The sequence below is a fragment of the Drosophila melanogaster genome, chromosome 3L, assembly GCF_000001215.4.
Source record: "Drosophila melanogaster chromosome 3L".
NCBI classification, from domain to species: domain Eukaryota; kingdom Metazoa; phylum Arthropoda; class Insecta; order Diptera; family Drosophilidae; genus Drosophila; species Drosophila melanogaster.
In genome coordinates, this window is record NT_037436.4 from 19,818 (window position 1) to 34,772 (window position 14,955).

Below are 14,955 nucleotides of genomic sequence, written 5' to 3' on the forward strand. Positions count from 1 at the left end.
ATACATCACAAAATGGCCGCTCAAAAACAGGCTTGAACATATAATGACTGCCTCTCATTCTCTGTTTCATTTTCACTCCCATATTATAGGGTGAAATATAATCGCGTATGCGAGAGTAGTGGCAACATATTGTGCTCTTCGATTTTTTGGCAACCCAAATTGGAGGCAGACGAACGAGATGATACCATATGCAAATTGTAGCTAATTTTCTCTCCCATATATATAAGACCGAAAACGGCTGTTTAAAAGTTCCCAATAGATTGCCAATATTTAAGTCTATATATTTCTGAGAATAAATTGACCAGATTAAATATTAAAGGCCATGTTTTTGTATTGCTTTTTTTATACCCCTTACTCATATATTTAAAGGGGTACACTATATTCGTTGAAGAGTATGTAACAAACAGTATGAAATGTCTCCGACTATATAAAGTATATATATTTTTGATCATAATCAAAAGCCGAGGCGATCTAGCCATGTCCGTCTGTTCGTATGAACGTCGAGATCTCAAGAACTATAAAATCAAGAAGGTTGAGATTAAGCAGCATATAGATTCTAGAGACAAGGACGCAGTGCAAGTTTGGTGACCCATGTTGTCACGCCCATTCTAACGTCCACAAACCGCACAAAACTGCCATGCCCACATTTTTAAACCATTTTTCCTATTTTTTTCACATTTTATTAACTTTGTAAATTTCTATCACTCTTCAAAAAAAAATTTGCCATGCCCACATTTTTTAACCATTCTTCGATATTTTTTCAAAATTTAATAAATAACAGCCCAAAACAGCTACGCCCACATTTTTGAACCATTTTTCAATATTTTAATATAATTTTAGTAGTCGTGTAGATTTCTATCGACTTGCCAAAAAACTTTTTTCCACGCCCACTCTAGCGCCCTAAAGCAGCCGAACCGGTTACGCCCACACTTTCTAACAATCGTTAAATTTTTTCTTATTTTATTGCCAGTATCTTTCGATATCCCAGAAAAATGATGAAATTTCGTTCACACGAACGGGTTTCTGATATTTGGGGAACTCGAATATAGCATTTTTATGTTGTTTCTTCTCGTAAATCTGTGGAAACAAATCGATTCCTTTTCCTATTTTATAATATAAAAAACTTGTACGCTAATCTTGGTACATTTTAACTGCGGTTACAGATCATGAATAGACTATATCAAAAATTACTTGCAAAAAATCGAACAAAATAAACTATGCTTATATTATAAACTTTAACCTTTTCCGTAACAATGCAACCGTTCCCAAAATCTTTATTTTTAACAAATAGAAAATTTTGAATATAAATAAATTTTTCGTATTATGAACTAAATTTTGTATTTAGGTACATATATGTATTAGGGTATTAGCTAATATATTTTTGTTTTTTTTTTTTTTTAATTAAGTTGTGAATATCTATTGAAATGTCTGAAGCAATTCCGCTCCTACCAATACTTTTATAAAAAAGTTCAATATTTTTTTAAATTTCCTGCCATTTCTATTCTATTGAAATTTTTCTATCTTACTCCCACCAGACGTGTAACATATTTTAATTGCTTGAAGATTGACTTTCGCTCACATCCACAGGGAAAACAAGAGAGAATGCAGTAGTCGAGCTCCTGACTCCAGGTACCAGTTAATCAGTTAGAAGCGTAAAAGAGAAATTTAAATATTTTTTAGGAATATTGGTAGAAATGGGGAAAAAATAATACAATAAAAATTAATTTAAATATTGTTCAAAAGTGTGGGCATAACAGTTTTGTGTGGTTTGTGTGCGTCTGAGTGGGCCTGCCCAAACAATTTTTGGCTAGCCGATAGAAGTTTGCAAGACTAAAAAAATATATAAAAAAATATCAAAACATTTTTCAAAAGACGGGTTCCTAAGATCTAATCTTTATACCGACAGACGGACGAACATGGCCAGATCGACTCGACAATTGATCCTGATCAGAAATATATATACTTTATAAGTTCGGAAACGCTTCCTTCTACCAGTTACATACATTTCATTGACACTAGTATAACCCTTTACGCTAGGAGTGCGTATAACAAAGTTACCATATCTGGTTTGTGTAAAAATACTGATGACAGACCGTTCGTCAAGAAATACTGACAGTTATTGTATAATTAGGTTAATTTAAAAATTAATTGAATTTTAGGACGGCTTATATTTGAAATATACTACAAAAACATAAAACTTGGTAAATTTATGAACGGTCTGCTTTCGGAATTTCAGCAGAATCGGTTGGCAAGCAATTCACAACGAAGAGCTATCAGAGCAAACCGAAAACACAAATCAACAATGTTGCAGCAAGAGTTAATACGTTGGTGTAAGTTTACAAATCAGTATTCATTAAATCTAGATAGCTCTTTGCGCTAAGAGTGCGTAAAACAAACAGTTACCATATCTGGGTTGTGTAAAAATACTGAGGACAGACCGTTCGTCAAGAAATACTGACAGTTGTATAATTAGGTTTATTGAAAATTATCGAATTATCGGACGGCTGATATTTGACATATACTAAAAACATAAAATTTGGTATATTTATGAACGGTCTGCTGTCGGTATTTCATCAGAATCGGTTGGCAAGCAATTCACAACAAAGAGCCATCAGAGTTAACCGAAAACACAAGCCTTTTATGCAGCAAGAGTTAATACGTTGGTGTAAGTGTACAAATCAGTAGGGACCACAAATTAACGTTCTTTTACGTATACAATATTTCAGATAAATCCCACAGGTATGGAACACCATAAAGACACCGGTCAATTGCACCACTACGTGCAGTACGGACTTTCCGAAAGTGCACAGATTTTCGGATGCGCAAAAGAGCATCACATCTTGAAGACGCTCTGAGGAAAACTGCTCCAAATCTAGTCCACCAGCATTAAACTACCGGTGGCTTCAATCTGGTTTAGGAAGAAGACCACAATAAAGTGATCAAAGATAATCAGGTCTTCACCAATTTAAAGTCTACTACTTCAACGAATGAGATAGTCGTCCTGCAGGCAAGGAGTCATACCAGTTGGCCGAGCAATATCAACAGCAGCAGATGGAATCGCGTGATGAATCTAGTATCTCCGTCAGGAAGACGGGCACGTGTACAGCGAGGACAACAGTGATTTTGGAGTGGAACAGGTGGAAAACCAATCCCAGTTGAAAACCAATCCCAGTTCGATCCCAATGTTGTGGCCTTTGTGCCTAGCTTTGACGCACAGAAATCCTCTCCCCCGCAGCCTGTTGCGGAAGTTTATCTACTTGGTGTTCAGCCCCGCTAACTTTTACCGCATGGCACCCTTGACGACCTTGTTGTGGAAAGTCTGCGTAAAGAATTTCAAAATTTCTGGAAGGGGAAACCTGTAGATGCAGCTGAGCTGTTAAATGATTTACAAACAAGCCGACATCTCGGGAACCATTAAAGAGACATTTAAAGTCAAAAAGTGGCCAACTGAAACCCGTTAAAATCCGCTTGCGACCGCAACTTGGCCCGACTAAGGCAAAAAATAACATAATCCTGTCAAGTCATGCAGACAGGGCGATTTACATTATAATTTTAAATGGCAATGGATTAGTCATCATCAGTACCTGCTTATCTGGTTTTCCTGATTTTTAAATCAAATCTGTGACTGTATCTCTTACCTTTCCTCTTGTACCTCGTTATTATAAAATGCGAAAACCCTCTGCCAAAGGACACTATAAAACGAATTTTTTAAAAGACGCCAAACAAAATGGCACTTTTTGTTGAGAAGAAAATATGCCGATAAGAACGTTTTACTTGTAAGACGCTGCAGAAAGATTAGGAACGAAAACTATCGACAATGTTTACTTGTATAATCTGAGCTTTCTAAAACACAAAAATAGTGTACTTTTACCATACGCTTAATTTCGAAATTAATCCGGGATATACAGTTGGGGATCCAGATTTTAAATTCGTGAACACAGCTGCTGGAGTAGGGCATTTCCTGATCGATCTGTTAGTTTTCGGACTTTTACTTTGGTTGTTGTAAACAATATCCGCAAGTTTCTCGCAAAGTGGGTTGCGTTGTGCCGTGCCTCAGTAGAGCACTACACACTACCTTCGATTGAGTTCGCTGGGATTTGGATTTCGTTCACAGTCCAAGTTTGGACCGTGCTAGGAGAAGATAATGATCCGATCACTCAATTAACTTCATGCACCCAGTGACGTCATCAGTGCTTTACTATTCGGTGTCTATATAGTCTATTTTGTTTAATTTCTTACACCCTACATTTCGATACGATTCGATTTTCGTTTGGAAATTGTCTGAAGGTAAACAAGCATAAATTGGACGTTCAAGCGTAAACAAATCGGTTTTCGGAGCAAAATACAAAAATCGTCAGTTGAGAAAGTCTCTCAAATGGCGCAGTTCTGCATTCTTGGAGTCCTCCTCATTCTTTCTGGAACACACTGCTCGTGGGGATTCCATGAAGAGACACATTATCCGTGTGCCTTTATCGATACGGCAAACATAACGGGGAGCTACGGCTTAGATGGCCCATTTGTGCACAACTGGACGGTGATTCCCCGTCACTTCGTAGCCGTGTACGACTTTGTCATCGAAAATGGCATCCGCATCCCCGCAAGCAGGCATCTCAGAGCCTGTGTCTGTAAGACCAAACCCTGTGTACGGATTTGCTGTTTACGGGGAGAAATCTACGACCTGGAGAAGAGGCAGTGCTTAGTCCCTGTGGCCGGGGTGTCCAGCCTTCCCTCCCATAGCCATATGGAGGTGGAGTTGGGCAACGGCAGTCTGCGTCTAGTGAAACTGCAACCCCGTTTTAGCATCCACGTGGAAACACCATGTGAGCACATGAAAGCCGTAACCAAGGGCTCGGAATACGTTCACTGGACACTTCATGAGGTCGGTTGTGAAATAAACCTTCCATCACATTAATGGCTTTACATCGCCTTTTCAGAACGGAACCATCAGCCACCGAGGACACATATTTTCTAAGCATTACTGCTTCACTCCGCTGCTCCATGGGAACTCCACCTGGGAGTGGCAGCCATTGGCCTGTGCACCAGAAAAACTATATTTCGTCTTGGGGGTGCGGGAGTGGACATACGCCATATGTAAGTAGCAAGAGGAAACATTTTTCCAGCAACTTTCAGCAATTCATTATCCCAAATATGCACAATACTGTTTTCACAACAATACATAAAAGTAATTGCTAAAGCACCAAAAAACAATCGATGATAGCATTAATAGTTTGATAGTCAGAATTTAATTTACCCAGCGTATTCACTTTCCAGGTCTCTTGATAGCTATTCTATCAATGTTTATCGTGCTGATGGTCTACCTTATGTGTTCGGAAATGCGCAACAGTTTCTACGGTGTGGCCATAAAGGCGTACGCCATTTGTATGATCTTGGGATATGCCCTACTGGCTTATCTCACGCTCCACAACCCAGCAAATCTCTCAAATGCGGCTTGTCGTATTCTACGTAAGTGGTAAATTTGAGTATTCTGTGATATTTAAACATTCCCTTCTTTTTTTTTTTTAGCAAGTTTGGCGTTGATGAACTTGGTGCTTTCCTTTTACATTCTGAGCTTTATTGCATTTAAGCTGTACTTGAGCTTTTATGGCGTTGTCTTCACAAAACTGATGTTTTGGCTAATATTTACTCCCATCGTACTGGTAGCCGTGGGCTGGTCTTTCTTTGTGGGTTTCAGTTATTACGGCTCTAGGCTCATCTTCGGAGGCGATACATGCTGGTTTGATCGTAAGCACTGCCAATCCATATATGTTTTATAATAATTAATTGGTATTCCACATCGCTAGCACGCAATTGGTCCGTTATGATATATTTTTACGCTCCTGTTTTCGTGGCTTGCGCCATTAGCGGTTTCTTCTATGTCCTGAGCCAGATCTACATCCGTGATCAGCCAGATATCGAGACGGAGAAGAGCTTCGAGTCCATAGAGAAGAACCGATTCAAATCATTTTGGAAGTACTTTGGCTACACGGCAGTCGTATGGGTCGTTTGCATATGCTCCTTTGCCTTTAACTACTACTGGGAGAACAGATCCCACCTTAACTACGCTGTAAGCTTCTGCATGGCCTTCCACGGGTTTGCGGCCCTCTATGCGCTGATTGGAAAGAATCAGCAAATCCAAAATTTTCTGCGGCGCATAGATAAGTAAGTTGATAACTATGAATTTTAAGTACTACTGTTAATATATACTGTTGCAGTGGCGAAGATACCTGTGAAAACTCAGTTCCGCTCTCGAGTTTTGGTTAACTTTTCTTGTTGTGCCCACTGTAGCGTTAGTGTAACTGGAAGCAGTTGAGTGTATCGACAATATCTGTGCAATGTTTTTAAAATCACTTATCAGCATAGACAAAAACCATGTATTTTAAATGTAAAATTTTGTAGGATGTGTGTAAAATATATTTGTAAAATTTGAACTCGAACAAAAAAGTACACTTCTACCCTTTAAACGAAATTACGATAATAAAGATACAAAAAATAAATATATCTGAAAAAAAAATCAGGTCTGGAATTTCTACAATTGTTAAATATGATAACAAGTCCCAACAATCCTTTCAGTATAGAACAAAACATGGAATATACTTAAGCCATGTGAAAGAACACATAACATATTAATATTCTAAACAATTTGAGCAGTTTTCTTGAGTTTACGCCTCCAACAATTTATCCTTCACCTTTCTTGAGTTCCAAATTCCTGGACCGTGATCAAGTTTCTCCAGTCTTATTTCAAGTCCCGATTTTACTGTACCCTATCCGCATCGCCAAGCCCGGTGTTACTTCCCCGATCTCTCTATATTATAAATGTGCGCCGATTTTATTTAACATCAGAGGTCAATGGCCGCAAAACAGACAGAGAGAGAGAGAGAGAAAGTTGGTCAGAGCCACGAGAACTGCATCCCGACAGGGGGCTGTCAAGAGCAAGGAATCAAGTGGAATGTTGGTGGTGCTCTTTTGAAAAGGCTTCGCAAACTTTCCCCCTGTACACCCCCTTGCCAAGGCCTAATCGCAGAAAACCCACCCGGGTCGGAGTCCCCAATTCATTTTCATGCCGATTATGCTTCGGGTTTTGGTCCTGCTCTTTTTGGCTGGGCGTACAGCAGCAGGACTCGGGGTACACACTAAGAGAGGTCTAAGAATATAGAGATAGACAAGGAAAGCAGATGGATCGATAAAACGTAGTAAAAATGCTCGTAGTAATGGAAGCTGGAAATAACATGGCACAAACAGGCCCCAAACTGCATCGACAACACCATCACAATCCAGACGTGCGCACTGGAAAATCCCGAGAGGTAGGACATGTTTGGCGCGTTTTTCGACTGCATGTGTGCGAGTGTTCTGTTTTGGTTAGATACGTATGAAAAAGTGAAAAAGCCTATATTGACCGCGCCCGGTAGATCGCATAGGCAATATCGATATGGGAAATCATTGACTAACATTTGCAGACATTTAGTTTGGGACACATTAAAGTTAATTTGACTCGCACTATCAGAAGTGGAATCGACTTCTATTACACAGAGTTAAAGGTTTAGATCTTTTTTTTATGAATAAAAGAAAATGAACTTTTAAATATTCAACACAAAACACTCTTATAGAACATTGAAAACTCTTCCACTTAGAGGAACATCCGATCACTTTTCGGTCCCTCCAATGAATAGTTCCTCCACCTCCTTATAAACTCACTTCCTACTAAAGCAAACGCACTACAATAACTTTTAATTTAACAATTTTTCAAAAATGCAAGCGTTACACTTTTTATGCGGTTTATTTAAACATTTTTCAAAATGTTTAATGTTACCATTGTCACATTGGCTTGGAAACATACTACAGTATAATTCGCTTAGCTGCATCGATAGTTAGCTGCATCGGCAAGATATCTGCATTATTTTTCCATTTTTTTGTGTGAATAGAAAATTTGTACGAAAATTCATACGTTTGCTGCATCGCAGATAACAGCCTTTTTAACTTAAGTGCATCATATCAGCTGTTTTTTTTGCCAATTTCAATGAATATCATCAAAGTTAGCTGCGCCATCTATGAATCATTTTTGCATATCTAAAAGATGGCAAGAATGCCAACTCGTTTCAGTATCTGCGCATGTCCGTTTTTGTTTTTGCTTTGATCGTGATTTTTGTGTTTTTGTTTCTTATGACACAAAGTTATTAAAATGGGTAAAACAAAGCGTGTCGTTGGACTAACACTAAAGGAAAAGCTTCAAATAATCGAGTTAGTGACCAACAAAGTGGACAAAAAGGAAATTTGTGCCAAGTTCAAATGCGACAGATCCACAGTCAACCGCATTTTACAAAAAACAAATGAAATTCATGAAGCTGTGGCCGCGTCAGGTTTAAAAAGAAAGCGTCAAAGAAAAGGAGACACCATTGCTGAAAAAGACAAACAATGCGTAGAAGTTGACATTGTATCGAATATTAATTGGAATGAATATGCCAATGTTGATGCAGATGAGGCTTGCCATGGTCAATTAGATGATGATGAAATCGTGCGCTCTTTAGTTCAAGATGCAAAAACCAGCGATAACGAAGAAAGCCATAGTGATGAAGATGTGGACGATACTGAGCGTCCTACTTTTAAGGATGGGTTTGCAGCAATTAAGGCTTTAAAGTCCATTTTTATGCGAAACAATAATGATGAGTTTTTGCAAAACTTGAATTCTATGGAAGACAAGCTGTTTAATTTACATATAAACTCAGCTGTATTGCAAAAAAAAATTACTGACTATTTTTAAGTTAGTTTTAAAAAGTGTTTTAATCAATTCACCATCACTTAAATTTATATGTCGATCTTACTTATCATTAAGAATGAAATTATCAGTTCCTTTTATGTTTAACATTGTTATAAAGAAATAAATTCTTTATTTTTCCTTAAAAAAAAAAAATTAAGTTAGCTGCATTTTTAAGTTACCTGCATCGAGGCATTGTGCAAAGTACTCGAGGCAGCTAAGCGAATTATACTGTAATGCAAAAGAGAGTGCTATAGTCGAGTTACCCGATTATCAGATATCCGTTACACAACTAGTGTGAATGAAAACGCGTAATTTCATAATCCTTCTGCAAAATCGATAAAATGAGAACAAATTTTATAATTGTTCAAAAGTGTGGGCGTGACCGGTTTGGCGGCTTTAGGGCGTTAGAGTGGACGTGGCAAAAAGTTTTTTGGCAAATCGATAAAAATTTACAAATCTAAAAAATTATGAAAAAATATCAAAACATTTTCAAAAATGTGGGCATGGCAGTTTTTGGCGGTTTTAGGACGTTAGAGTGGGCGTGGCCAAACATTTTTCTTGCGAATTGATTTTCGCTAACTAAATCGGTTTTTGTAAGCGATTACTAAGCCTTAAGAAAATTGTTTTTAAAAGTACTTACATTTCAAATGATTTAGCAACTGGCAGGAAACAGTTCATCGGATAAATTTTTTGTCATGTGATTATTTATTTTAGTTTCAAGGTGCTTCAATGGTACAAGTACCAACACGGACCTGTTAGACCTCTGAGGCGATTGCTAACCTCTTCGCCAATTTGAGACTCTCAAATCAAAGAAAAATTCACAATTGTAGACCATCCACTTCAGGGCCCCCCAAAACTGTACAATCTTATATGGTTGCGACACGTGTTAATGCTTAACACAATTTTAAAGATCTCTTTTTTAGAAGTTTTCGTTATGCTTTCTATGGGAAATACGTCATAGTCCCCCCCTTAAGTGTTGAGAGAAATACGAAAGCAATTAAAGCTACACAGTTTGGAGTGAAGAACTTAAGGCAACCACCGCATTATTGGTTGCGTTATCGATCATTGGTCTCTTTCTTCCCGGTCTGAAAAATTTTAAACGGCCGATGAAGATGTTTGTATTATCATTAGCCATTGGTAAACGTTTGTCCAACGCTCAATTAAGGAAAAAACTCCACCGCCGATGTTGCAGCATTCCATCTTGCAACTAAACCGCGGTAACTCTCCATCCAAGGAAGATTCGACTACAGCGACATCATTGCAGTCCAAAATTCCCATGCAACAATGTTGCAGAAGAGCAAAAGCATATCGTGCCGGCATTGGCAGCAAAGACAACAAACACAGCTACGGTAACAGCGACATCATCGCGGCATGAGTGTGCGTTTTTTGTACATGCCCTCGGGTTTTACAGGTTATTTAAAGGAGTATGCGCGTTTGGGTGGGCAAAAAACACGGGAATAGTTTATTAAGGGAAACTCAAAAATAATATTATTTTCATAGATCCCATTTAAAAAACAAAAGCAAATTTAAAACTTTTAAATTCCAAAATGGCGTCCTTTGGTCGACCTGACTTTTTGGTCTTTTAAATGCTTTAAGCCATTGATATCGTTAAAGGAATTCCAGCGTCTGGCGAACGCTTTCTTTGCGGGTCAACAAAAGATTAAGAAGGGGAACAACCGAGATAAGGTGAGATAGTCGGCCACTATGCGAATTTGTAACTAGGAACATGAACCTGCACGGTATTGGGCAGCCGCCTAAATGTTGCCTTGCGGCAACAATGTTGCAACTTCAACAAAGACAACGATGGCGGCACGTTAATGAAGTGATTTGCACTTTTTACCAGCTACTTTCTGGCCACCAGCGGTCGAGCAATCCCCGTTTCCAGGAACAATCCCATCGAGGCGGTGGGTGAAATTTATGACAGCGGCTGTGGATCATCGTGTCAGTTTTCAGAGCTAAAAAAAAAACTTGAAAAATCAGATTCCAAATGCGGTTTGTTTTGTACGAAGGCTAAAAGACCTGATCAAGGAATCAATTCCGACATGGCGAAATAGAGCACTCTTCTCGAAGTAGAGGAAAGCTGAATCGATTATTATGATCTAAAGATGGGTGACGCGGATTTTTTGGATAAAAACTTAAACCATATGCAAACCAATAATATTTAGTATACAATAATTTGTATTCGATCTAAAGGCTTTTTCCAATAAAAATGAAAGCTCACTGATGATCTATTTGTTCAGTCAATGCCGATCGTGATCGATGCCAGATATATTGCATTTTTGGCTTCCAGAAAGCCTCTCGTTCTCTCTATTGTTCTCGAACACGATTCTCTCCAAACCAATTTCTTTTGGGATTCAGTTTTAGCTTCTCCAGAAAAGCTTTAGCTTCTACCATTGCCAGACTGAGACAAACATGAAAACGGGAGCATATTTCACATTTCCAATGCAGAAGTACCCCATCCTTGTGTTTTCTAGGTCCTAAGCTTATGCTGGATATGGCTGGCCGAGAGTTAACCATTTTTTAACATGTCAACATCTCTATTAGAAAACAGCTGAGAATCAAAAAAGTAAGGAACGAAAAATTAGTCAGTTGCTTTAGGCAGCTGCGTATCCTTACAAATTACATTAACATTTACTGGGGCCTTCTAACAGCGCCATCTGTTCTGTCTCAAGAGGAGTAGCAACTCACATTTATGGGCCACACCACTCCCCCTTCCTTTTGCCGCGTTAAATATGCAAGGATTTTGTTTAGCATTTTTCGGAAAAACTGAAAACAACATTTACTCAATTTAAAGTCGTGTCAAAGAAACTTCTTCACTAGTGGAGATTCAGAGGATCAAGAAACATTGAAGGCTCTTTAGAATTTCTTCTGAAAACCCCCTAATAGCCCCATCTCAATAACCTTCGCTCTTTGACAAGCAAAACGTTTGCGCTTCATTTGACATTTTCCTATTCTTACATCGTGGCAACTTAAATGGGTTAAGGTTACTACCTGACAGTCAATACAGGACTAGCAGCTTTACATTCCCCACTCCATGCCCCATAGCCGAAACTTTTACCCACTGCATCCCCGACCACGAAACTTTATTTCGCTCTTTCATCAAAGACGTCGCACTTTTTTTTTCCATCCTCTATACTTTCTTTTACAGTACTGATATATTTCCTAGGTTTTGTATTTACTATACTATAATGTAAAGGTATAATATTTCTAATTTTTGAAAACCTTATTTATCTTGTTAATAACAATTCGCCGAAATGTTGTTTATTATTATATAGTTGGATTAAGAGCTATGACAAGTCTTTTTAATTCCTAATAGCTGCGACCCAGACTTCTTACTGGGCTATACTGCCTATAGTCGAAAAGCAATTCAGCATTAATCTGAAGGCGAAAAGGTAACCATTTGGGCGTGGCCCGCTTACAGACTCGAAAAAATAGAACAGTGTAATGTAAGAACAGTGAAACTACAGGCCCAGACGAGTTGGCCAGGAGTAGGAAGAAGCCACCCACAGGAACTGGCGACCAAAGTACAGTCGGCAACAGTGGCGACAGCCATAAAGACGTCTGCTGCAGGCCGGCAATTGGCGCGGGCGTTGAGCCTGGGATCGGAGTGGGGACTGCTGCACTGCCCACGAAAAACGACATCTGCCCAAATAACCTGCCAGTTTCCACTGACGCCGCATCCGAAAGCTAACTACACTATCGTTTGACTTCGTAAGTTTCGCATGAAAGCTGGAATTTTTGATGCGTTCTCTATCCTATAAAGTTCGCTTACCTACTTGAGAGATCCACCAGAAACATTATTCATACACATCTAACTACCAAACTATGCGAAGTGATATCTCACACAAAACAAGTAACGAATGTAAAAAAAATATTTCTGATAATTAGACGAAGAACAAAAGAATACAAAATGCTATGAAAATAGTGAGTTGGAGAAATTGTATTACCTAAGCTTTATGTACTTATGTACATATTTTGAGCCGAAATCATAAAGCTTATGTATATTAGTTATTATTAAAAATAAACATAAACTTACTAGTTTAATGCACAAGTCGCTGTAATCTTAAAAAATAAAAATAACTACAAATAATAAAGGTGCCTCAGAAATCATAAAGAATTGGACATTAAGGCTGGTTAATCTGTAAATTTAAATAACATAATAACGTAACAACAAATCTGTGTTCCATTTTTTCTGCAGCAATCCCGATTTGCTGCGTACTTTAGTTTACTACCTTTTTTTTGTTGGATGTGCCCTTGGCTTGTCTGGAGTTTGCAATTTTGGGTTCGTTGATAAGTACGGGTACCAACGCAGGCGCGCAGGAGATCTGACTGTGCGTTGGTGATGCTAGTGAATATGTGTGGATGAGAATCTGTGTGATTTTGAGCAGGGCATTGTACTCCATTCACGCAGTGAGACTTTCACATTACATTATTCGGACCCGAAATTTAAATTCCATTTGGCAATCCTCCCCGCCGTGAAAGCTCTCTGGCTCTCTCTCTTTGTTTCAGCAACCCAGCATATTCTCTTTGTGTACAGAGAAGGGGCTCGTACCCGGACATCCCTCACCATAATTACAAGATAAGTGTTTAATGTCAGCGGCGCTCAGACCCCAAAAGGTGGTCCCATTACGGCTTCCCACAGCCAAATGCGACTACTGGCATTCATGAATGAATTCCGTTTGTGGAGCTACTTGGGTACGACTCCTTGATGCCTGGTGAATATTTACGGAATCGATAAGTTCAAATTGATTGGAAATTTCAAAAGCGTCCTGGAGGCCAAATTTCCTTTGGGACTAAAGGCTAACCAAATACATTGAAATCAATAAAATAACTTATTGATCGACCACTTAGATATTATAGAAAGACTTCTTAAATGAGATCGTATAATACTACATATCCTACAAAACTGCACACTCCCATACACGTCCTTTGCTTGTCGGGTTACAATTTCCACCGCCCGTCCGGGATTTTCAGCGTACGGCGCTCAGAAACAACAAGAACCAACAACAAACGCAGTCACAGTAGCAACAACGAAAGAGAGGCTGCGTTACAAGCCTACCGTAAACCAAACAAAGATGTTGGGGCGGCTGGTGCCTGTGAATTAAGTGTGGTTCGGTTCGAAGAGGCATAGAATAATGGTGGAGGCTGGTCCAGAGAAGTGGAAACAAAGTGAATATCGATTTTTGGACGACAGATACAACACCACTATCGATTGATAACAAGAGGCAATACTATAGTCGAGTTCCCAAACTATCAGATATCCGTTACTCAGATGGAAGTGTGAACAAGAAATTGTAATATTTTTTGGAATATCGGTAGAAATTAAAAAACAAAATTAAAAAAAAGGATTGTTCATAAGTGGGGGCATGTCAGTTTTAGGTGGTTTGTGTGCGTTAGAGTGGTCGTTACCAAAAACTTTTTTGACAAAACAATAGAAATTTACAAGACTAATAAAAACATGATCGACTCAACTATTGATCCTGATCAAGATTATATATACTTTATATGGTCCGAAACGCTTCCTTCTACCTGTTACGTACTTTTCAGTATAGTATAGTATACTCTTTTATTATACGTGTAACGTCTGTAAAAATTCCCATAATTGCTTGCTCTCTTCCGTTTTCATTCTCCGTATTTGTTTTGCTCCTCTTTCATTCTTGCACATGGCATGGGGCGGTAATGGGTGTAGGGTTTACAGTAATTCCCCATTGCTCTTTTAACTGTCAGAAAATTGTCTCCGGCGTTCAGAGAAACACGCAGAATGCAAATGATTTTTCCCGCTCAAACATCGAAAATCAGCTTGCATTTGTCGGGTTTTCTTGTTCAGCATCTTTTTGATCTTTGATCTAGTACGACTTTAAGAAGGGGTCATTCTTGGGTGCCCACTTGAGGATCGTAATAATAAATTAGTTGGAATAATTATGCCAAATTATGTAAGCAAAGGCCGAGGTTGACTAACTTGACGGACTAACTTGATAAAGGTACGAACATCTTGCTCAATCAACTGGTCCGAATACAGCTGGTGGAAAACTGCGCAGTCGTTTTACATGCAACACCACAAGCACGAAAAAAAGAAGACTTGCAGACAGCGAAACTTGACCCAATTCCAGTTCGTGAATCATGCCTCAAAATCTCCGTTTTTGAGTGTCTCACTTCTCGGATTGTGTATGTTTGCTTTCCATTCTGGTAAAAAATGTCGTTTA

The 14,955-nt window shown here is 38.7% G+C and overlaps 1 protein-coding gene across 2 annotated transcripts, besides 5 other annotated features; it reads left to right on the top strand.

Moving 5' to 3' along the window:
• Positions 1-342: 342 nt before the first annotated feature.
• Positions 343-948: a mobile genetic element.
• Positions 949-1,594: 646 nt separating this feature from the next.
• Positions 1,595-2,021: a mobile genetic element.
• Positions 2,022-2,610: 589 nt separating this feature from the next.
• mthl8 (methuselah-like 8) lies at positions 2,611-6,491 on the top strand. Of its 2 annotated transcripts, NM_001274253.1 has the most exons (7): positions 2,611-2,665; positions 2,727-4,879; positions 4,935-5,091; positions 5,272-5,463; positions 5,524-5,742; positions 5,802-6,159; positions 6,213-6,491. In NM_001274253.1, exons 2-7 carry the CDS (start codon positions 4,376-4,378, stop codon positions 6,259-6,261), a joined length of 1,479 nt encoding a protein of 492 aa, NP_001261182.1. In that variant the 5' UTR covers positions 2,611-2,665; positions 2,727-4,375; the 3' UTR covers positions 6,262-6,491. The 2 variants fall into 2 exon arrangements, with proteins under 2 accessions (NP_001261182.1, NP_611998.1); NM_138154.3 differs by lacking the exon at positions 2,611-2,665 and having other exon boundaries at positions 4,356-4,879.
• Positions 6,492-7,836: 1,345 nt separating this feature from the next.
• Positions 7,837-8,983: a mobile genetic element.
• A 6-nt stretch (positions 8,984-8,989) lies between these two features.
• Positions 8,990-9,082: a mobile genetic element.
• Positions 9,083-13,972: 4,890 nt separating this feature from the next.
• Positions 13,973-14,298: a mobile genetic element.
• Between the last annotated feature and the right edge of the window lie 657 nt (positions 14,299-14,955).